This window comes from Empidonax traillii, unplaced genomic scaffold, assembly GCF_003031625.1.
Source record: "Empidonax traillii isolate 1590-97213 ecotype Southwest subspecies unplaced genomic scaffold, ASM303162v1 scaffold27:size3997909, whole genome shotgun sequence".
In the NCBI taxonomy this organism is placed as follows: domain Eukaryota; kingdom Metazoa; phylum Chordata; class Aves; order Passeriformes; family Tyrannidae; genus Empidonax; species Empidonax traillii.
The window spans coordinates 70257-93850 of record NW_020955220.1 but is presented as its reverse complement, the minus strand read 5'-3'; the positions used below and the strand labels follow the sequence as shown (position 1 = coordinate 93850).

The following is a 23594-nucleotide window of genomic DNA, read 5'->3' as shown; positions in this document are numbered from 1 at the left end:
TCACCTTTCTCCCTTCTAACGTAGCAACAATGTTCCTAGGTTAAATGCTGACTTTGGAGAGTAGAAGAGTGTGAAGTGCCTTGATCCTTTTATTTTGATGATACTCCACTGTCAATCAAGTTCTTATTTCCCTTCATTTCCTGCATTGGCTTCAGACGCAGTAAATCCTGTCAGATTTATGGGTATGAAACCCAACCATTTAGTACTGAAAACCTTTACAGAAGTAGGATAAAGAGGTTTCTTCCATCCTTCTTTGCAGAGAGGAGCAGTTAGTCAACCTGCAGACCTCTGTGGATACCTCTTGTCTTGATCGTGCCCCAGATTTTGACCTTTAATTTGTCGTGTAGACCTCCAGCAAAGGTCTAATACTAAACTGGAAGGTAAAGAAAATAATTGGCTTTTTTCTTTGGCACTGACATTACTGTTTGCTGTTGCTTCAGATGTGACAACATACGGCGCTGCCTTAAGTTCTCTTATACCTGCCACTGCTGGATATTTTAAGGATTATTTTTAAAAGCACTTGACAGCAAAAGCGCAGTACTGGCAGAATTGCCAGTGTGATTGTGGGTTTACCACAAATGCCAAATATTAACAAGAAAATAAGTTTAAAAAAAAAAAGTCTTGTTTTTATTCAGAATTGCTTTATAAAGTTTGACTTGTGAAAACTAATCCAAGATGCCACATCTAAAATACAAAGAACTGTATTTTCTCAAAATGCACCAAGATGAGGTCTTCCCTACTCAACCAGTTCCATGAGAAAGAGCCTGTATCATATTTCACAAATGGTTTCTGTTGGACTGGACTGGGAGGGAACACAGGCTCCAGGACTGCAGAACCTTCTCCTGAAAACTCCCGCCCTTGGAATGTGTGTCAGGGATCCCGTGATTTCAAGTTCTCAGACCAGCTCTTAGGATGATGCCAGGGAAGCAGTGATGTCCGTGGGGCCTAGAGTACGTGCTGACTTATTGGACGAAGCAAATCCCTTGAAATTAGCTGGGAATCTTATAGGCTTTGCAGGTGGGAGATAAAGGATGGCATGTTCTGGCTTCTTAGTCAGGAAACAAGAATATTCTGCGCTAATGGAGGTGAATGCTCTTGGAGAACAGACCCACATAGATCCTGCTTAGTAATCCTGCCTGGAGGCATCTGCAGTTAGCTGAACAAAGGATGGTGGGGAGGGATGTGCTTGGACAACAAGAAAACAAGACTGTAGGGAAGTTTACTCTGGAATGTGATAAGCACCGGGCTATTGGGGAAGAAAGAGCTTTTGGAAAGAAACCCTCCCCCTTCCCTGTTTTCATAAGATTACCTAAAAACTCCCCCCAAAACCTCTGTGATAGTTCAATAAAAACTCAATTTTGCTAAGAATAATTAAAAATTATCATTACAAGTGCTGCTTGCAATGGAGATTAAAAACAAAGGCAGGTCAGTAAAATGTGAGTGCCCCAACTTTGCTTCTATGAGATTTTTTTTTTCTCCTCCACATATATTTTTCTTCTCTATAAAACTACTCTTTCAGCCCTTGTGCCTTGTCCATGCCTCTTAGTGTGAAAGAGGAAACAATGTGCTTTCATAGCACAAGCACTTGGGATATTGTTTCCAGGAGACATTTAGACTACAGATAACTATATTGCTGATATGTCTTAAGTAGTTACAGTTTGGCACCATGCACAAAGAATGCACAGTAGAAGGAAGTAGAAATAGTACAACACTGCTGGTATGAAGAATGCAGCTTGGAATTTAAATAGAAATTGAAGCCAGATCAAAGAGCTTGGCAATAGGTGGAAGTTTCCTAACAAAAAAATGTCATGGTCTCTGTCATGGCCATGGTGGCCATGCATAATCTCTTTCTCGACTTGCAGAAAAGGTGCAGGAAACTGTACAGGGGCTCAGCTTTTCACAGAAATGACGTTTGACATAAGTGAGGAGAGGAAAATAGACTGAAATACTGGATGCAAAGGAGACACCTGTAACATATCCCAAACAATGCTCTCCTTGTGCTGGAATCTTTCCCTAGTCGACTTTTATTTCTGAAGATCTGTTGCGTTTACATTTTATCTCTTTCCCTGTGCCAGGCAGCATAACCTACTGTCAGGGGTAGCCATGCTCTGAGCAGTAGTCAGACTTTGTGACCTACTGGGATCCTTTCCAAACTAAATTATTCCTTGATTCTGTGAAACTGTTTAGAAACATGAGTGACAGTTCTGGGTCTGACATGTTGCACCAAGTCTGATAGTTCCCAAAAACCCATTGGTGGCTGGGCTGGCAGAGGGCTGCAAAAGGGCTCCAAAAGGAGCTGCTTGGGCTTCGTGGGGCATGGCTGGTGGTTGGCACTGCAAGGACTTTAAAACCCTGACTCTTCTGAACTGTGGGAGCTGAAAGAGAACCATGAGACTATTTGAAGGTACAAGTTCTCACACATTAGCAAGGAAGATGATTTGTCTTGGTCGGTGTGTAAAAAAAGCTCTGGACAACAAGATTTAAACTAGATGGGAAGCAGGATTTTGCTTGAGACTTGATCTCCAGGAACAACCTGCAGGATACCAACCTAGCTGCTGAGGATCTTCTGTTCAGCATGTACACTGACACACATGTTAGCCAGCTGGACTAATAAGAGGCACATAAGCATGTGGCAGCGTGGAAAGGTCTTTTCACATATAATAACGTTGGCAAGAGGGTGCTGGGAAGTTCAAATGAAAGGACAGTGTGATGAAAGTCTTTGAAATCAGGACTGCTGCAAGTTCTTAAGTGGGAAAAAATACAGTGATGCTGAAGCTGTTATAAGGTGCTGCTGCCAAATGACACTGATGTGTTCCTTATTGCTGCTTTTTGAAGCAGACAACACTGAATGGATCAAATTTTTGGGGAGTAAACCAGAGGTGGTCAGGGATGGTTCAGTGTGGTGATGCAGAGGAGATTTTGAAATGGCACTGTGGGACTTTTCTTTCACCAGCTCCACATGATTCAATGGCTGGTTCAGCAGGTCACACTGATCTTCATGTGTCACAACCACAGACCTCAGTCGCTTTCTGGCTTGTGCATTATCAACAGGATTGCAATTTTGCAATGGCATCTTAATTTCTCAATTCTGTTGATATGAGAGCCAAAATCTATGTTGTTTATCAGTTACATTAACTCTGCAATACCAACAAAAATGATGAAAAGTGTAAATAAACTAGTAAGAACAGATAAGAGAACAGATGTGCCCTATTTCTAGTTCTTTTGCTGACTAAAGTGACAATTTTTGGAATTAATAGCATGCCTGAAGTAGAAAATGCCATGCCAGCTCAGCAGTGTCTCTTAGAAGAGGCTACCAGCCTCTGCAATTAGAGGTGGAAACATCCCCTTGCATGTCTGGTGGCTTGTGAGAGGCTTGTGAGAAATGTGACCATGGTGCACTCCCATAAAAGAGAGGAACAGTGCAGCTCAACAAGTGTTGCCATCTACAGTTGTGCATCCCTGTATCCTTCTGGTTGGGCTTGCTGCTCTTACAGCTTGTTGGGTTTTGTTGGGCTTTTGCAGGGTGGTGTATTGGTTTTTTTTTTTGTTGTTTTTTTTTGTTTGTTTGTTTGTTTGTTTGTTTGTTTGTTTGTTTTGTTTTTGTTTTGGTTTTTTTTGTTTTTTTTTGTTTTTTTTTATTTGAAAGGTGGTACTTAAGAAATTAATTATTTCAACACATCTTTCTGTATAAACATCCCAGCATTTTCTTTTCCTTATAATAAATTTTAAGTGAAAGAAAGGGAAAATTTTAAAATTCTGTTACAGGTTTGTTTCCAACATCAGTGGTTTTTATTAAGGTTTGTTTGTTTCTTAAACTGTGTATTGTTCTTCTAACATCCAGGTTGCCCCAAAACCTGTTAGAGGATGTATGAACCACAACCTGTAAAATGCTTCTGTTTTCTTGTGTTTTGTACTTTTTTGCACCAATGTTTTCAGACTAGCAGGAAAACACAGACTTCTATGAAGTGGTGCACCATGTGGGGAACTGAGACCTCACACCATAGTTCTTGAGGTCTTGAGGACCTGCTGGGTGATACACTACAGCTGATTTGGCTCTGCTCTTGGCCTACTTTGCTGTTGCAGGAAGAAGTTTTACAGGAACACTGATCTTACACAAAGCACATGGCTAATTGTGAAGGAATCAGATTGGAATCTTGCAGGAGCATATTGTAATTATCATTTAGATCTAAACGAATTGAAGCAGTCTTTTCTCAAACTATAATGTTCCTTTTATTTTTTCTGCTTGGCATTCAGCCCCATTAATGCATCCATATTGTGTACAATGTGGAACAAACACCATAAGATAATGCCTGGCTCCTAAAATATGGTAACTTTTAATGGAAAAAAAAATGGGATGATGAGAAGGCAACGCTGACTGGGTGCTAAACAATGTAACTCATGGGTTTGGAGGTACGGGGTTTTCTTCTGATCAGTCCTTTATGTTTTTTGGTGACCCTTAGATGTTTTTTAACTTCTTTATGTATTTTAGAGTTTCCCAAGGCCATAACCTGTACTTTTAAAATGCTTGCAGATCATTGTGTAAAACATTTACAGAATATACTGACAAAGCATCTTAAAAGTGTGTCTGTTTAATTTTAGGACAAGGAAACCTGCATGGGTGTCAACAATCAAAGTTACATATGTGAAACGGGCCACTGTTGTGGACAATCCCAGTGTTGCAACTACTACTATGAACTCTGGTGTAAGTCCTTCCATTTTGTATGGCTTCCCTTCCTAATCTGCATGGCTCTCATACCATACTGCAGGTCTGGCTGGTGTCCTGTGCCGTTTTGTATTCAGGCATTGTTATGCATTGCCATTTCACTGCAGCACAATCCGGAGCTGACCTGATGTGACAAGGAAATAGGATTGTTACAGTGGGTGCTTTCTGAGGAGTAATGGGTCGTCTTGCCACTGTTGTTTGGTTTTCTCACTGATTTGGGCAATACTGAGGGTACTCAAGATAACATTGTATGAGGAAACCGGCTTGGGGGAGAAATGCAGACACAACACTGGAGTTTGACACACTCAAACAGGGAATTCATTCAGTATCTTTCATCTTATTGTTTTAGTTCTTTGCAAGCACAGCAGTTGAAATCTGATTTATCTTTTTAAAGCTGTTTTTTCAAGGAGGAGGGCCAGGGTGCTTATTCTCTTCAGGACTCATTGTGTTTGGAGTTTTTGGGTGGGAGAGAGTCTTGGGCAAATCCTGTGGGCTTGCAGTGGCTGAATGCTGAATGCAACACACATTGCCCATTGCAACCCCTCTTATCTCCTCTTTCCCAAAATGTGGCATTTAAAACTACCAGCTTCCAGTAAGTGGTCGAGTGACCATACCTGCTAAGTCCCTTTAGATGGCAGCAGGTAGGTCAAAGCAGGTCAACAAAACTGATAAAGATATATGGAAAAATGGGAAGTTGAAAGGAAAGTATGCCGAATTTTAAAGGAAAACTTCTAGTTGTTCCAGTCTGATGGTGTCTTCCTTTCTCCAGGAGGAGCACAAAGGGTTGAACGTTGATGTTGACATGCAGTTGTACTGCCAGGAGCCTAGGCTGGTAGGGCATCTGTGCTCCTGGAATTTGGAAATGTGAAACTCTGGACATTGTACATTAGAGAATGGAGATACTTTCTTACCATGCCCACTGGTAACTTCTAGCTTTTATGCAACTGCGCTTTCTAGTTAATCCCTCTGTTGTGCCCACAGTTTCACTCTGCCAAAGTAGCGTGCCTGTGTTACATATACAAAGACTGTCACTTAAACTGGACTCAAGGACAGGAATAGCTGACACTTCATCTTTTAGCCTGGAAACATGCTTTTACTTTTCAAATTAGCCAGCGAAGCGTGGAGGATGTGGTTGTAAACTAAACAGGACTCTAATAGACATCTTCAAGACACACTGTGCATCAGACTCCAGTGGCTGGCTGTGTCCATACTAATGGCAGGATTTTAATGTACTGCAGACCTTGTACAGCAGCATATTTTCCACAGTGTCCAAACAACTCAAGAAGCAATTCTGGATGGGGGGGGAGGGGGTTGGCTCCAGAGACTCTAGCAGGCTAAGAAACAGGCCTGTATACATGGCTGCCTTGAACTGCCTGGATCAGATTGTAGCAGTCGGCAGCACAGTCAGGACAGATGGCAGGAGTTTGTTCAGACTTGATGGGGATGTATGGACAAAGCAGAGTAGGGAAGGTCAAACTCAGTTTTGGATTTGTGTGGGTGGGAATACAGAGGAAGATGCATGTGTGCAAGGGTTTACAGACTCTGTGGCAAGCAGGATCTAAATCGAGCAACAGCGTGGAGTACAGCTGCACACTGGAGCTTGTTGCACGGTCACCACGTTTCTCCCAAGGACATCCTGAGAGAGAGGCTTAATTGTGTTGCATACAAACAGTACAGTGTGAACAATAGCCCCCTGCCATTTTAATGGGATGGTTTAGCTGTCTTTGTGCTCTCAGTATGGCACAGGCTTTTATACTTGGCAGTGCCTGGCTGCATCATAAAAATTATTGGAAGATAAAACCAGATTTTGTTAGAAGGAGGCAGAATATTCCAGGCTTCTTTCTAGAGCAGGCACACAGGTCACGCTGAGCTCATGGAATAAACACGGTGGTGGCACACGCTGCTGGATGGTTCCTCAGGAGGAATAGGTTTCTCTGTGGAGATTCACATTCCCTCTGCATTGCAAAGAGCATCATGTACCACGCTGAGGTGAAGGGAATAATGCAAACATGACACCTGTTTTCTAGGCTTTCTGCAAATTCAGGCAAACATCTGACATCAATTTAAAATCAGTTAATGTTTTCAAAGCTTGCTTTGCCATTATGAGTGTTGGAAAATAAAGTGTCTAGGACGGAGGGGAGGAGTCACACAGGGAGCATGTCCTTTAAATGAAAACTCGTATTAAAAGCTTGTGAGTTTAGCTGCTGCTCCAGTTGTTGAGTACCTTTGGTAGGTACATGATGTGAGGCACTCAAGACCTTCAAGGTGAATAGCAGTGATAGTGTATGTAAATAGCCTTAATATGAGCAGTGAATTGATGGAGTGGAGAGCAGCAGACATGCTTGGGAACAGATTAGCTTTTTAAAAGTTAATAATAACTTCTGGTTAATGAACAGTTAACTTGGCAGCACCATTTAAGTAGGGCTTCATGGTTTTCTCTGTTTTGATTTTAACCAATGTATGTGTGTGCTGAGGTAGCTTTTGAGAAGTTTTTGCTTCTCTCAACCTTCTCAGACCACCAGTGTTTTTGTGTGCCTAAAAACAGACCTTTTTGCTAGTCCTGTTGAATTAAATCCTGGATTTATTTACCACCACAGCTTTGTGGGAAGAAGAAGCAGAGGAGGGTGGCATTTGAAATGGAAAACTAGTCTGTCTTAGCTGGACATGGCTTATGAAACATGATCCTGTTTTGTGGCCACTTGAAATGTTTCCTGTAAAAAGGACGTTTTTTCCCTGTTTAGGAATTTGAGGGAAGTTTTTCTTTGAAAATGGCTGATGTCAACATTTCTAGCCAGCAAGTAAGATTGCAGTAATTATAAACCACTCGTTGAGGGTAGTGGAATAGGATGTAAAATCAAGGTATTATTTTGTTAAGGGGTGGAGTGGAGGAATGGAGAATATGATATGCCAAGCAGGTGGACAGCCTGTGTTTAAAATTAGATAACAGCCCGGTTCAGATTCCCCACCCATCTCTTATTAAAAAAAAAAAAAAAAAAAAAAAAGACCCATGTTGCCAATAATAAAACTATATTCAGATTTTTATATATAGGTCTAATAGCTATGTAAAGGTCTTCAGTTCCGCGCACACTGTGTCTCACCTAAAAAATCCAATGCGCAGGCTGGAAGGTGGAAAGACCTTCCCCGGTTCTTCATTCGCGAAGAGACTGGCCATTACATGTAAAGGTCTAATTAATTCTTAGCTCAAGCTTGGTAGCTGGTAATATTGGGGAAAAAGGTGCATTATATATTTAACTTTTTTGGAACATTATCATAAAAAGTAAAATGGAAGAAGTGGTTTTACTTTTACATTTCCTCATTTAGGGAAAGGTGTTTGTTTGGGTGGTGGATGAGCTGGGTCAGTGTTTTAGTCTAAGAATTTCTTTGGGCTCCCCAGAGAGCTCACAGTCCCCACGGGTGAGGTTGTGGTCTTGGGAGAATGGCAGCAACCAGTGGGTTTTGTTTACTAGCAGTTTTTATTCAGGTCTGTATGGTCTGATTGTGATTTGCTGGAGTTTTCCGGTATTGGCCTTTGTCCAGGCCTGGCAGGTGTCTTATTGCTTAAATGTTCCAAAATACCACTTTTCAAAATACAGGAGAGAAGGTTATCGAGGAATGCCGTTCCCGCATTTTGCAGGTTAAGACGTAAGGCTCAGATGTTCTGGATTTTCCGAAGTTTAGGTGTATAATGTGGACTGAAAACGAAATCCAGATCTCCTGATGTCCATCCTTGTCTCTCTCCTTGCCTATTTTGAGGACCAGCTTGAAATTAAATGATTCCAGAGGCTCTGAACACAGCAAGCAAAGCTGTAGAAAGTAATTTTCATGGTGTGGTTGGAAAAATAGTACACTATGTTTCAGGAATTGAGGAGCGTGGAAACAGGCAACCGGTCACTGGACGCAAAAAGTTGTAGGATTTCAGAGTCAGAGGGTCTTGAGGCATTCAGGCGCTGCATAACAAACCAGCACTGGTGATGAGTGAATATTCAGATGCTGCATGTGCCTACTTTGCTTCCTTTCATCTGTTTGAGCATTGATTCTGAGGCCCTCTGTTTCTAAAAGAAAGAAAAGAAAAAAAATTCTGACTGTTTAGGTCCTAGTGGAAGAGTTGTACTGGAAAAAACCATTCAGTTTGCAAGCAGCACAGTCAATGTTTTTGCTGATTTTGAACATTTTGCTCATCTCGGCACGTTTCCCCTTGGAATCGCTAGACAGCTCTTTTCCCCAAAAAGCATGCTGCCAGAAAATTTTGGCAAGGATCTGGTTAGTTGCTAAAACTAAAAAAACTGCTGTACCACATACGTATTCCAGGTCAGCTTTAGAATAAGAGTTTATTTCCAAGACTTTGCTGCGGTCTCCAAAACCCTCAGTCAAACACTGCATCAGTCCCACGTTTTCTTCCTTACCCCATGTTGTTTTATCCCTCAGTATAACCACATCCTTTTTCAGAGAGGGATTTGTGGTCTTCCTTGCCTTTGACCTGGCCTCCTACGTGGCTGTACTTGCTCTCTCTTTCCTAGGTGTATCAAACTTCCCCTTTGGCCATTGTTACTCTTCAGCTGTGCTTCAGTGATAGCCCCCTCAGGACAAAGCCTCACTGACAATATGGGGCAAACAACAGATGTCTCGGCTGTACAGAAACTCATGATAAATAGGGTCACTGAGGGAGTTATTTCCTGATTTCCTGGGACTTCTTGTATCCTAATCCAGACAGTTAAATCACCTTAAGTGTGTTCTGGTCTGGCTCAGTAAAATTCCCAGATCCAAAGCAGAAGGCAAACTGTCTGGCACAGCCTGGCCGTGCAGATGCTGACTTTTGCCCCGTGTGGCCACTTCCACCTGGGCTGTGTTAAACAGCATGGAAAGGCTGGTGCTGTTTCACCCACTGTCCTGTATGTCAAGTTCACTCTCATTACAAGATAAGCAAAGGACTTTTCTGAAACCTGTCTTTTTCCACCTTTTCTCGTGGCAGTAGGTGTGCCTGGGTACAGTGGACACTATTCTGAAAACCAGAAACCAACTGCAGTGAACATCCATCTCCTTTTGTCCGTATTACCAGTCTGGGAGCAAGCAAGCAGGAGCTGGAGATGTCTTCAGCTTTTTTCTTTTCCCATTGTACTCTGCAAATATTCAGTAACTTTTTCCTGCAGTGTGGTCAAGCTGGGACTGCAGTTCCAGTTACTTAAACTGACATAAAGCTGTCACTGAAAGTCAGTCTTTCTCTTGCTGCTGTTATGTTTGGCAAATGAGTTTCAACCTGCTCTGCTTCCCTCAAACCCGTTCAAACCACAGTTACGCACAACTTTGTGCCGGCACAGGAAGAGGTGGAGGAAGCAGCAGGAGGTATGGATGAGACAGGCAGGAGAGGACCATGTTATTCAGCAGCTTCTTTTTTAATTCTTAAAATGTTCATAGGCCTATGGCCTAGATCCTCCATCTGGATTTCCTGAGCAGCAGCATTTACTCATACACACTCATGTCTGCAGTGGCAAGAGACAGTGGGGTCTCTCTGCCAAAAGACACGATAAACCCCAGTGCATCCAGGTTGTCGTACCAAGTAAATCTCTCTTCTACTTTTGATGACAGCGTTGGCCCTGAGAAAGATAATTTTTTCCAGCCATGGCTGACTGTGAGGCCCCCATTTGGAACTTCTTAGTCAATGAAATTGTCCCCGTTCTCCGTCTGTTCAGAACCAGCTCTCATGGAACCAAAGCTATTACCCAGATGCTTGTCGGGCAGACACAAAGGCACTTTACAGTATGTTTTGGCTTGCTTTTAGGGGACTTCCTGCCAACAGAGCCATGGCATTCGCCCAAGTTTACCATGAACTTGAGGGCAGATTTCTCTGTTCCTACCCTTGGAATGCTCCAGAAAACATTTTCCATTTTGCACAGGATAAAAGGAGCTTCTCTCAACAGCAATGCTGATGGCAGCATCCCAGGCATCAAATACAGTACAGCATCAGACCAAACATTGCTCCCTCCCTTTTCACAAGGAACGAATGCCCTGATTTTTAATTCTTATATTGCTTTGTTCTTAATTACTTTTGAGCAAAACTATGATTTGTGTCGTAGAAAGGTTTTTCTTCAAGCCTTAGGCCTGGCATGTTCTTTCACAGCTGGTAGAAAACATCTCTGGTGCATGACCACGTGATGGGGCTCCCTTTCCCAAGGATACTGTAAATGTAGCATCCTTCTCTTTCTTCAGTATTGCCTCAGTTTGCGAGAGATGGCTTTTGTGGGAGCTAATTCTGTTCCCAGGTGTTTCTGCAGCTCCCTTTCTGACTCCCTGAGCTTGACCACTCGTGTCAAGCTTATAGCTCTAAGCCTGTGTGATGCTAAGTAAGCAATTGGTACTTCTTTTTTTTATTTTTATGGAAGGTTTGATGCTCTGGCAGGGAAATCTCTTGGCAAAAATCAGCTCCTTGGCTCTCTTTCACCTTTGGTTGCATCATTATCCATCCATTGGCATCACCAGTGAATTTGACAAAGAATATAGCAGCGTTTCTCAGGACTCGGCCTTTTTTGGGCTGGAGAGTGTTCCAACTTCTGACTCTTCCATGAACCAAGAGCGAGCGTGAAATTTTAAGTTGGATGGTTCCCTGGTGCCAGTTTCACTGCAGACTGGTACCTTCCTTCTGCCCCAGCTGTCCATTAGGAGCTGTTTATCCAAAGACCCTGTTTGCTCTCTATGTGCCATGTTGTTCTCAGGTTACCACGAGCTTTTGTTCCCAGTGATTACGGCCAGATTGGCTGTGGGAAATATTCTCAACTCAGACGTTTAATGGCAGACTTGGCTCAGGATGCCCAGTGTCTCCCGCCCTTTTCTGCTTTTCCAGTGCCTGCAGCAGGAAGGCTTTTGGAAGCAGGGAATACTTTTGCAGATACTGAAGACAACTGGAAGCTCCGTTTTACTTGGCTTTTAGAGTATTTTCAATGCCAAACTTCAGTTGCCTCTGTGCATTTCTCCCATTTCTAGCACGAGGCAGAGCTGGTACCTGCTTTTGCCATGAAGGAAGGAGGTGTTAGCGTGTACTGCAGCTGCGCTTGGCCTTCGTGTTTCCTGCTTGTGTAGTGTTGTCTTTGGGTGAATTTGAAATTCCCCTCCTGCCAAATGAGCGAGCCGCTGCCTGCACGGGCCAGTGGTCTGCTTGGCTCAGCTCCCTGCTCCTGGTTTGAAGCCAAGCCTCACCAGGTGTACAAATGCATAGCTCAGCCATGGATGTCCTCACTGTTCACTCCATACTCTTAGACATAATATTTACAATTGCACTTGGCCTTGCACACGTAGCTTTATTCCAGATAAATGACCATACTATATTTTTGCTAGGCTTTTACAGTTTTTCTGTTCTGCAGCCAGAATTGCAGCTGTGCCCAAACTTGTGGCAAGGGGGTGTTCTAGAGCCTTTTATGGAGGCCCTGGACTCTCAGCGCTGGGACTCCTGCCCAAGCAATAACCAAGAAGCCTGTTGTGTGCCTCAGCACCCACAGTGTCCAGTCTATTGCTTCTGATGCACTGGGGGGCCTTCCAGTCTGCAGTACAGATGTGCTGTTGGGGCACAAGGTGGGAACAAAGACATTAAAGGGGACTCCAGAAGCCAGGCCAGCAAATGGCTGTGGTGGGCACATGCTGCTGATCCGCTGCGATCAGCCAGGCAAGTCCTCGGGCTCATGCTGAGTCAGGCGTTGAGTAATTCCTCGAAGCTCTAGGAAGTGTCAGTGGTTAAGGAAACCAGGCAATAATGTGGTATTAGTGGGTTCTTTTTCTGAAAGTTCTCATGAAAAACAGCAGATCTCATCCACTGGTGTTTGAGAGTGTGCACAGACCCTTTGCATGGGAATGGAGGTGTTGTTCCTGGCACTGTGGCCAGATTGCAGTCCACTAAATTATGGACTGTTTACTTAAAATGCCACCTGCAGTTTCAGTAGGATCCAACATTAATTTATTATCTAAGCTGTTGTACATTGTTACTGCCTGTTGTTAACAGAGTTGCCGCACCTCTTCCCAGGAATGGCTGAGCTTACTTTGACCCCTACTCTGAGCTTGTGCATTGGTTTATCTGCAAAGCACTTTGGGGCTTTTTTTTGGAAAGGGTAGAGAAGTTTTCTAAAGAAATACTTTTTTAATCTTCTGGATGCAGGCTTGGGTGGGAGCAGTTATTCCGATTCCCTGCAGAAATATTTGGCTGCTACAGCTGAGATTGCTTAACAGTGGCAGTTCTCCAGGACATCTTAACTAACTAAATGCTGCTTGCTACCATCTAGAGAATCTTGGGAAAGAACGTGATCAAATGTGTTAAAAAGCATCTGTTTTCATAACTGTAGCAAAAATCCCTGGATAGCTGGGTGTAATTTTCCATTGTTTTTGAACTCATGATCACGGACTGCTCTTCGAAAATAAGGAGTACTTAGAAGATGAACTGCAGGCCTGCCTCAGTGCATGGTGGCATGCTGTGACCTGGTTTTGATGAGTGTATTCTTGCTTCCTCAGCAAGCAAGAGCCAAGGGACCTTTTCTTAGTAAGAAATAAAGTGTATTGGTGAGAATCTTCAAAGTTTGAGACAGTTGAAGTCGTGGGTTTGTGTAGCAAGGTTTGGGTAGTGGCAAATGCCTGAGTCAGGAGGGGAGGGTGGATTAGACCAATCCTTTTAGTTTATATAAAAAGGTTTTTTTACAGAAGCAGGAGAGTATTGGGAGGGCAGTGGACACTTCCTCAGCTTGGTCTGAGAAGTGCAGAAGGCATCTTGAATTCTTCATCCTTTGCTTCTCTGGAGTGAAGATCACAGTCTTTTCTCTGCCCTTCATGGTACAGCTCAGCAGGCTGGCTAGAGAAACTACCCAGGAACCTTCATTTCCAGCCAAGCCAAAAAAAAAATAAAATGGAGCATGTAACACCTTCATTTGATAGCAGGTTTTGATAAGTTTGTGTGTAAGGCAGTTTCCAGTTGATTAGGGAAATAGATTGCGCAAGGCAAGAGAAAGATATCAGTTTGCAGTGCCAAAATACATGAGGAATTTGGATTACGACACAGGGAGGTGAAAGTCCCCGCTCAAAATGCTCAGAGGCACGATATGGCATATCCAGTTCACTTACAAACAGTAAGTGCAGGTCTCTGAGATGGGTGATAGGGATCGAATGCACTTTGTCCTGAGCCAAAGCAATACTCCACTCATTCTTCAAATTCCTAAACTGTTCACCTTTCCCCACCCAGCTCTTAGCGGAGAAAACATTGGGAACTCAGCAGGGGATGCTGAAAACATCCAGGTATTGTAAAGGCAGGACTAGAGGTTTTTAGTGGTGAGAGAAAAGCAGTTTGATCCCGTAGGACTGACCATCGTGAAAACAGGCTTTTGCGCTAGGAATCTTCATTTTGACAGTTTGAGTAGTGAAGAGTGGTGGAGGTCTTAGGGAAAGAAAAAGTCTGATCTCCACTGAGCAGTGGCTGCCAAGCCTGTATGTTTCTAAGGGGGAGCTCACCCGATATCCTTAGCTGCGAAAACTGAGTTTAGAGAAGATGGAGATTACAGAACCTCTGAAGGCAGGTAGAGCTGTAGGCTGCAGCTGCAGGACATAAAAGCCTAATCTGGACTGAATACTGTAGCTCTTTGCAGTGTGTCTTGGAAATGTTTTCTAGTGCATGTAAGAGTGAAGGGGAATTTGTGGAAAGGGAATGTTATTCCACATGTTGGAGGGAGAGGGGAAAAATCAGGAAGTGTTGTTTTAAAATTCCCTTTTAAGGAGCAATGTACGTACAGTACGACAGTGCACAGAAACCAACCGTGACCACAAAAGGAGCACGAGTTAGGTTTCTTGAGGATTCTTAGTGGGGGGCTAGTTTAATTTAATTTTGGATAATTTAAGACATTGAATACAAAAATAAGTTTTAAAAATATTTTGAGACATTTATGCAAAAAGAGTATGTTTTTGTTAAACATAACAATGAAGGATTTGGACTGGAAATTAAAGAGCAGTGCAAACAAAAGCAAAACATAGTGCTTAGGGTTTTTCTCTTCTTTTGTGGTCAATCTGCAGAGTGTCTTTTGTGTCTTGATTGTTATTTTCAAACCAAAATGGCTGTGGGAGGCCAGTTCAATGCTATTCACAGCTCTGCTCATATTTTTGGCTAGAAGAAATGGTATCCAAGGGGTAGGAGCGATGGAGTGGGGAGCTTAGTTCTTGTACAGAGTTGTACCTATTGAATATGATCCATATTTTACCAAAGTATGTTCAGTTACCCAGTTCTGGCAAGGCTTCCCAAACAGGCATGTCCCACACAGGCAGGGAGGTCTATGTCGAAGCCTCCTGGCAAAACGCATATTTCTACCTTTAGGGCAGTGTGGGGTTCAGATCCAGGCTCTGTGATGGTCTCCTCCATTGGCTTCTTGGGGTTTCCTGGGTTTGGATGTGGCTCTCGCACTATGGCTAACACTCGCTCTCCCCCGCTGCAGGGTTTTGGCTGGTGTGGACCATCATCATCATCCTCAGCTGCTGTTGTGTTTGCCATCACCGACGCACCAAGCACCGTCTCCAGGCCCAGCAGCGGCAACACGAGATCAACCTCATCGCCTACCGGGAAGCCCATAACTACTCGGCCCTGCCGTTTTATTTCCGTATGTATCCCACACTGTTTTCCCTGGAGATCATGGGGAGCAGGGTGGCAGCGAGTTTCCTGTCTTGGGTGGAAGGAGGGGAGAAGCAGTTGGACTCAGCAGGAGACAGTGGGCACTTAACCATGCTGCTAACCATGGCTTGCAGGCAGGAGGTGGTATATTCCAAGATGCTGGATGTATTTGAAGCCCCTTGACTCTGGAGTTGAACCACACCAGCTACAGCACCTTCACACCTGGCCCTGGGAGTGCAATGATTCCCTGGGTGTTTCTCTGCAAAGGTTTCTCCTTTCCAGCCTGCACTTGCTGCTGGTGGGACTGAGATGTGGAAAGTGGCCTCATGAAATTTGGTCACACAGACTGGGTGGAGGTGGTGACCGGAAGCCTCAGCAGGGACCGTGCTGGCTCCCACCCTGTGCTGTGGTCCCCGGACCACACTGCTGGTGAGCAGCCCTAGGGCTCTGCATGAAGGAGCTGTTGCCCACAGCACAGGGAAAGTAGAATCACTTTGTGCTCTCCTTGTGCCCTGATACGCTGTGCTAGAACAGCAAGTCTTGGCCTTCTGGCTGGAGATACGTGTAATAGACTGTTGAATTGCATGTATGTATGAACTTGCTTTTTCCGTTAAACTCTGGCAGCCACCTCGGAAATCATCCCCAGCAGCCTTTTCCTCTCCAGCCCCAGGGATATGCAATTGCACATGGAAAATTACAGTTCTGTCCTTAAATGTTTCCAGTATTTAGGTCCATTCTGTCTGTATAGACTTATTTTGTTCCCTCTTAAGAAGTAAACAAAATATTTCTTGTATTTGAGGAGCTGTAAGTACAATAAATCAAACTCCTTTGCCAGTACTGCCAATTTATTCTGACTGCATCAGAAGAATTGAATCCAGCACTAAAACAGCAACCAAAAGCCAGGATCCCAAGTTCCTTGTAACCGCTCATGTCTCTTCATATTTGTGCAAGGCTTTGTGAGATGAAATCTTTGCTCTTGAAAATGGAAACTCGGCTGAGAAGCCAGTGTTGGAAAAGGCTGTGTAGTTGTTCCCTCAAGCCAACACAGGCCATCCCCCCGTGCAGTTTATGGGTCTGTATTGGGTACGTGGTCCAGGAAGGTTTGCCTGGTAGCTGTAAGTATAGGCTTGAGAGCCAGGAGATCAGGCTGCTGTTCCCAACTGTGTCCCTCTCTTCCGGTAATGGTGCCCGTCCTGTGCCTCATTTACTGCTTCTCTAAAACATGACATGCCTCACTTGGGACAGGTTTTGGCACCCCTTGTAGAGCCTGTTGAGCTTTCAGTGGGAAGGTGCTGGTAGGTGACAAATGCCATACCAACTTGTATTAGTGACTTGTTTCCTGAGATAAGCTAGTCCTGAAATAACTTCTCCTCCTTGCCTCCCGCTTCTAGGGTTTTTGCCAAACTATTTACTACCTCCCTATGAGGAAGTGGTGAACCGCCCGCCGACCCCACCACCACCATACAGTGCCTTACATCAGCAGTGCATCCCAGCAGGCAGCAGTAGCACAATCCCAGACACGCCAAGGAGCCTGCAGCCAGCACAGAGCAGCTCTGCAGCCCCCATCAGCAATAACAGCAGTACTGACAGCACCGGGACCCCCGGCCTCGGGGACCCCGAGCCCTCCACCACCCTGCTGGTCGAGCGAGCAGTTGCCAAAATGCAAAGCGTGGAGCCCAGCGGTACCAGCACGGGAGCCGAGCTCATGGAGAGGGCCGGTCCCGATAAGGATACGGAGTGCAAGGAGGAACTGCTGAAAGGTTACAGCTCTGAAAGCTTAGAGCAGAGCAGCGCCATTCCTGACGCCAAGGACAAGACGCCGGGCAGGCAGCGCCGTTTCACCGGCGACTCGGGCATAGAAGTCTGCGTATGCAACCGGGGTCATCATGACGATGACCTCAAGGAGTTTGACGGGCTCATCGATGATGCTTTGGACGGGCCCTTGGACTTCTGCGACAGCTGCAGTGGCCGTCCCCACGGGGACGAGGAGGAAGGGCTTTTCAGTGCCGCCGAGGAGCAGCACCGCGAACACAGCCACCACCACCTGCCCCGGCAGCCGGTGTGTGTACTCTTGAACACAATAAATGAGCAGGACTCTCCAAACTCTTGTACCAATAACTCCCCCAGCTAAGGCGGCGAAGCGGAAGGGAGAATCGGGGGAAAAAAAAAATACAAAGAAGTAAAAGTGGAATAAGAGGATTAAAACTTTAACAGGAGGAAAAGGTGATACAACCTTCTTTTTTAGTTTATTTTCATTTCTCCCCCTCCAGTATAATGTGGGGACTAGTCCTCGAAGGCCCGGCTTGCGGGGGACGGGTTACTCTGGGTTTTGTTAATCATACCTGTCCTGCTCCTTGGAGCAGGGACTGATGTTTCTCAATGAGACCTTCTAACAAATGGAATTTTTCCAATGGTGATTTTGGTGATGGTTATTATGTGTTTGTTGGTTTTAGTTTTCTGAAACACTGCTTTATCTCGCAATCAGTAAAACTCAGCAGATCTCACCCTGGGAGGATACCAAATCACCATAAGGCTTCAACCTCCAGGTGTCTTCCCAGAAGCGAGCAGCTTCTGACAGTGCCGGCAGTCAGTAGCCCAAGAGTTCTGGTTTGAAATAGTGCTCTTGAGGCATTGGGGATTTCTTTTCATCTTTTTTCCTTTTTTTTTTTTTTTTTTTCCCCCTTCCAATATAAAGTTTTCCTGAAGCTGATGAATGCCCGAACACATCAGCACTATAATCTCGAGTGCTTCAGTGTTTAAGACAGCAGGTAGGAAATTTCCCACTTGAAGCTGGTGACTGAAGGACCAGTTTCTTCTAGAAGGAGTGTTAGTCTACCGTAAGCAGTTGGAAGAAAAAGGGTTTGCAGAAATTTGCCTTTATATGTAATTTTTAAATACAAGTGTGTTCCTTCAATGCCTCCAAGAGCACAGTTAGCAGTTAGAATCCAGGCAGCTGGGCTGCCTTCCAAGTACTGTGGTCTCCGAATGACCTTTTCCCGGTGTGCTGCAAAAGGGCTTGGCTTTATTTTTTTCCTTTTTTTGCACCCGACAGCAGCACACTTGAGTTAAGATGACAAAAAAAGAACAGGGCTCTCCTTGGCCAGAGTGCCTTCAAGCTTCAGCGATGCATGTTGAACAAATGGAGACGAGAGCTCCGTCCATTGCGAAGGGATGACTTACCATGTTCATGTGGAAGACCTGTGCAGTATTTTTTTTTTTTTTTTGTAATCCAAAAGTTTGGTGCGATTCTAATAATGACCACTTAAAGAAATGAATGTTTGTTTTCTTTCTCTTTCTTTCCTTTTTTTTTTTTTTTTTTTAATTATGGTGGCAACTGGCTACTGTATAATGTCTGTGAGCGTGTGTGTGTGACTGCAATCCATGCATGCGAGTCCTACTGGTAATATGAAAACCTGCTGTAAGACTGCAAGAAAATTTACTGTAGCTTTGCTTTAATAAACAGTAGAGATTTTGATAGTAACAACCTGAAGGGAAAAAAAGGAAAAAAAAAAAAAAAAGGAAGAGCTGAAACTAACATTCCCAAGAGTGCTCATGTGGAAGAGAGCACAGTTCAGACTATGTGTCTTGTTCTCGGGATTTCTCCCCGTCCCTTTTGTAATTGTGGTCGTCCAGATCATTACTGTTATGGGGAGGAAAACCATTGAAAACCGAACTCGGACATACTCAGATTTGATTGATTGAAAACCAAAATCAGTTTTAAATAAGGTGGAAACCAAAATATAATGCCTTTTCTGATAACTTGCCCGTGTGTATGTGTATCATTTTGTGAGCTAAGAACAAGATTTGTCTTTAGTTTGTGGTTTTGTTTTGTTGTTCTAAGTGGAGGTATGTGGTGCTGTGCTGGCTACAGAGCAAGGGACGTGGTGCTTATTCCAGCACTGTACCTGCACCTTTGAGGGTAATGCTCTTCCCTTACAAGGTTTGGGAGAATCTCGCTCCTTTGCCCATCACAGCCTTTCTCTTCCATCAGAACAGCTCTTCAGTTTGTGTCTTAGGGTGCTCTTAAGAATGAAGGACTTAGATTTGGATTCAGGGACCTCATTTCTGGAGCATGAGTGGTAACAGAGAGGCTGTGCGTGCCCCGAAGCCAGGTGCCTGGGGGCTGGGCACTTCCAGCTCTATGCACTGACCATGTGTATCTTTTGAGAAGAGAATTAAAGACCCCCAGTGCCACCCCCAGGAATTTGGTACCTATTTGCCTCTGGCTTTGTTTCTCACACCACGGAGGAAGCTAAAAAAGCACATTAGTCCGTAGTGAGTGGTGTTTACCGCTGTAAATCCTGAAGACAGCCCTGTGCCAATGGGAGACCCTTTGCCAACATTTTTGTTGGCCTAAGACAAAAATCTCCATGTTTGCTTTCCTCACATCCTGCTAAGGGCAGGGGAACACGCTACTGCTTCTCTGGACATAGAGGTGAGTACCAGTAAGCTCAGATGATGTTCTTAGTTTTCAAAAACCAGGAAGAAGCAGTGATGTGCCTGTTTTATGACTCCTGGAGGTTTTTCAGGCTTTTAAAGACCATAAAGAAACAAATGGGGCACAAACCATGTGTCTTCAGGTCACAAGTGCCTGAGGAGGAGCAGGACTGTCAGTGGCTCTCAGTGCTTTAGGCTTTTAGACCTACAACCTGGGCAGCTGGTATGGGGAGGAGTGATGAGGGGCAGGACAACAGGCAAGTGAGCTCCTCAGATACATCCTCTTCAGGCAGTCAGAGGACTCCCAAACCACCTTTGGAGCTTTAGAAAGGCACTTGATCCTTATGTAGAAAGCCTGCACGGCGCAAACAGAGCTCTTCTCCAAATGTACACTGTGGGTGTAAAAATGCTGGAGCTGTGAGGACATGGGCAGGTGTGCATCTGTAACCCCACCCGTTCCCAGCTATAAAAGGGGGTAAGGGTTTTATGGGAGATGTGAATATGGAGTTTCAAAACTGAGTTGCAACAGTGCAGCAGGTTTGACAGCAAATTAGTATCAATCCACTGCTTGATGTTTTGCTTTACAACATGCTTTAAGTGGTGTTGCTGATACTCCTTGAAGTCTGTTTTTGCTGGAGTCCCTGGCAGTGTGGATCTGCATGTTCTCGGCCACCAAAATTGTTTCTGAGGGCAAGGACCTGGCAGGTGTCCTGGCGGGCTTGGGGGTGTTACCTGGGGACAAGGGAAGAGCACAGGGTGGTGGCTCAGCAGGAGTGTCCCCTGGGCACAACAAAGGCTCCTGGGACCCGTGGATACTGCACTATTGCCTCAATGTTCCCAAGGGACTCTTCAGCTCTGATGCAACCTCCTCTGAGAACACTGGTGTGATTTTCCTGATGCATATCGTTGCATGTTTGTACAACCCTGTGGATGGGTGTTGGCTGAAAATAGAGGAGAAGGTAGTTGTGTCTTGGTGCTTGCTGGCAGCCTGCTCTCAGAGCTTTACCTGACTAACTTGAGGCTAAGAAAAGCCGAGGTGCAGTTAAGCCTCTGCATTACACAGTCATCGAAAGCTTTCTGGGGCAGGAAGCCTGGGGAGAAGCAAAATCAGCGGTTCCACTGACAGCATGAGTCTGTTCCACCGGGCAATGGGAGCTTCGGGCTCCCCAAGCACCCCTCACCACCTGGGGACACGCATCAGCAGTGAGCCTGGGCCGTGCTCCCTTCCTACCCCATGCAGCCCGGGCTCCCACAGCCAAATCTTCTTGTTCTCTGCATGCCCCAGCTGGTTTTGTCCCACTGTGACTCGTTCCTGGCAGAGTTTGACGGGGAGCAGGGTCCAGCACCAGTGAATAAACTCCCTTTGCTGTCTCAGATGACTGGTTCTCCCCAACGGCTGCTGCCTCCCAGCGCTCGCTCACCCTCCCGTGCAACACATCCCAGGGAGGCTTTTACCCTCTCTTTTCTTTTTGCTTCCTTTGTTTATATAGGAAAAGCCTGGACCAGGTCAGGAGGGGAGGCAGATCCGCAGCTCTCTGGCTCAGGCAAGCCCTGCAGCATCCCACAGCTCTTTGTCAGAGCTGGTTTCCCCCATCCTTGCAGCACAAGGATCTGTTTTTATCAGATGGGACGGGTGCCTGCACCGGGGCTGTCGCGACGGCGGTGCAAGCGCTGCAGTCTCTGTGCCGGGGGGGGTCACAGGCTGCCGGGCTGTTTCTCGATTTGTTTTCGTCCGATGAACAGCTGTGTCCTGAGGTCTGTGCTTACTCAGCTCTCCTGGCACCATGCCTGCCGCAGAGCCTGCAGGTATTCCGAGCGTCTCCTGCTCCTCCTGCACTGGCCGTCGCTCTGTCACAGTCCAGGGTCATCCAGTGCCTGGTGCTATGTGAAGGCTCTCAAACTTGAAGGGCTGCTGAGCTGGGTGCAGTAGCACAGCCGGGTCAGCCGAGTGCTGTGGGAGTGGCTGCACCCCCAAAATGAGTTTGTGTGATGGAAAGGCTCAGGCTTGCTCTGCCCAGTGCCGTCTGACCCCTGCCTTAGCAAGCTGCACATCTGCTTCCTGGTGTACCCAGGGAACAGTGTGGGAACAGCCATGAATGAAAAAGCTTCATCCTTTCCACCATCACCAATTCCTCCCTTGCAAGACTCCTTTGCATCAGGGAGATGGAGCTGCTAGTTCCTGACCCTTCCAAACCCTTCAGCACCTCTCCCTCCTGTCCTGGTTCCACCCATGCAAAGACCCCTAGCGGCCCCCCAGGGAGGGCAGGGACCCAACAGAACCCAAGCTGTTACAGCAGCAGGATTACTTCAGCAGCAAAAGCCTCAGCGCTCCCAGTGGCTGCCCGTGCTCAGTCAGCTGAGACCTGGTGGCGGATGCTGAGGTTCTTCCCAGCTCTCCCGTGGGCATGGCTGCCTCATCCCCCCCAGCTTTTGGGTCACTGAGCTGCCCAGTGCCAGGTCTGAACAAAGCCTTGTCCAAGGTGGTGGATTTGTGTGTCTTGAGTCTCAGGGGACCCCAGCTTCTATAGGGGCCTTGGGAGTGGGAGGATGTTGGGGCCCACCGCGGGACAAATCCAGCACTGCCCTAGTGCCAGCAACCCAGGTGAAGTTTTCTGGTGGGATTGGAGGTTTGGGCACAGCAGCAGGGCCCTAGAGCAGCTCTCAGGACATAAATACCAACCATGTGAATCAGCAGTGTCTCTGCCCATTCCCAGAGCAGTGAGCAGCCATTCCAGTGGCAGTTTCTCAGCTCACAAGGTGCCGGGCAGCTGGTGCTGGGCACTGAACCCCCTGTGGCAGCATCTTCTCCCAGCTGAGAGAAGACTAGCTGGGCAGGGGGCAAGATGCCCTGAAGCGGGACCGGGCTTGGGGTGATGAGTTTGCAGCATGTGCCAGCCCTGGCAAAGGGGGAAACACAGGTGGAGTGCAAGTGGCTGCAGCTGGAGGCGTTCTCCAGTCTAGAAACATCCCTGGTTCAGAGGTCCCCATTTCTGCCCCAAGGCACCTGCTGGCCTTGAGCGCTTGTTTGAGTGCAAATGTGCGAGAGAGCGCCTTGGCAAACAGTGGTGTTGGCCCTGGGTTGATTCTTGGCAAGGAGAAAATCCCTTCCCTTACCAAGAGCAAACTCAAATGCCTTGGCAAAGGGGCGCAAAGGTGTTGGAGGTCCTGCTGATGCTTCTGGAGGCATCAGGTTGCTGCAGTTACTGATGACTGCAGGAGATTGGAGGGGAGCCTCCCTGCCAACATGTGCTGCCGGGGACGGGATCTGAGGCAGGGGAAGGTCCAGGCTGGCATGGAGGTGCCAGTCCCCAGGAAAGCCCAGAGCATCATGTTTATCCTGTTCTGAGTCCAATCCCTCTTCACCCACCCAGCTTCAGTCTGTGCTAGCAGAGGTGGAGGGATTGGAAAGCCAGTGACACCCCTGCTGTGATGGAAACAGCCACGGGAGCGGGAAGGAGCGTGGGCTCAGCAGAGACTCTTTGCAGCAGCAATGGGGCTGGGCTCCTGCTGTATTTCCTCTGCCTGGTGGGTTATCTGCACAAATCACCCTGAGGATTGCCACTGGGGCAGGTGTGTGCATGGCAGTTCTTCCTCTAGCTCCTCCTTACCACCCTGAGTCCCCAGGGAGAATGACTAGGAGGAGGCGGGATGCCCCCAGTGCTATGCCAGGCTGAAAACACGTTCTCTTCATCATCCTCATGCCACAGGACCCATTTGGCATCAGATGGGGCTGCATGAAAGCCAAGTGCTGGGGTTGGAAAGAACACCTACACATAGGCACACTGAGTAGAAAGTTTAGTGATGGGCGAGGTTTTA

At 46.1% G+C, this 23594-nt stretch overlaps 1 protein-coding gene across 7 annotated transcripts in view; it reads left to right on the top strand.

Annotated features, from left to right (window-relative positions):
• The window catches only part of WBP1L (WW domain binding protein 1 like), a 57746-nt gene extending 38642 nt beyond the window's left edge, over positions 1–19104 (top strand). For 6 of the 7 annotated variants that reach the window (XM_027907450.1, XM_027907491.1, XM_027907476.1 and 3 more), the window contains 3 exons: positions 4600–4702; positions 15169–15330; positions 16733–19104. In XM_027907450.1, coding sequence (XP_027763251.1) covers positions 4600–4702; positions 15169–15330; positions 16733–17472 — 1005 coding nt within the window. In that variant the 3' untranslated portion in view covers positions 17473–19104. Of the gene's footprint in view, positions 1–2025; positions 2405–4599; positions 4703–15168; positions 15331–16732 lie in introns of those variants that run through there. The other variant, XM_027907499.1, reaches the window with a different exon arrangement.
• The last annotated feature ends 4490 nt before the right edge of the window (positions 19105–23594 follow it).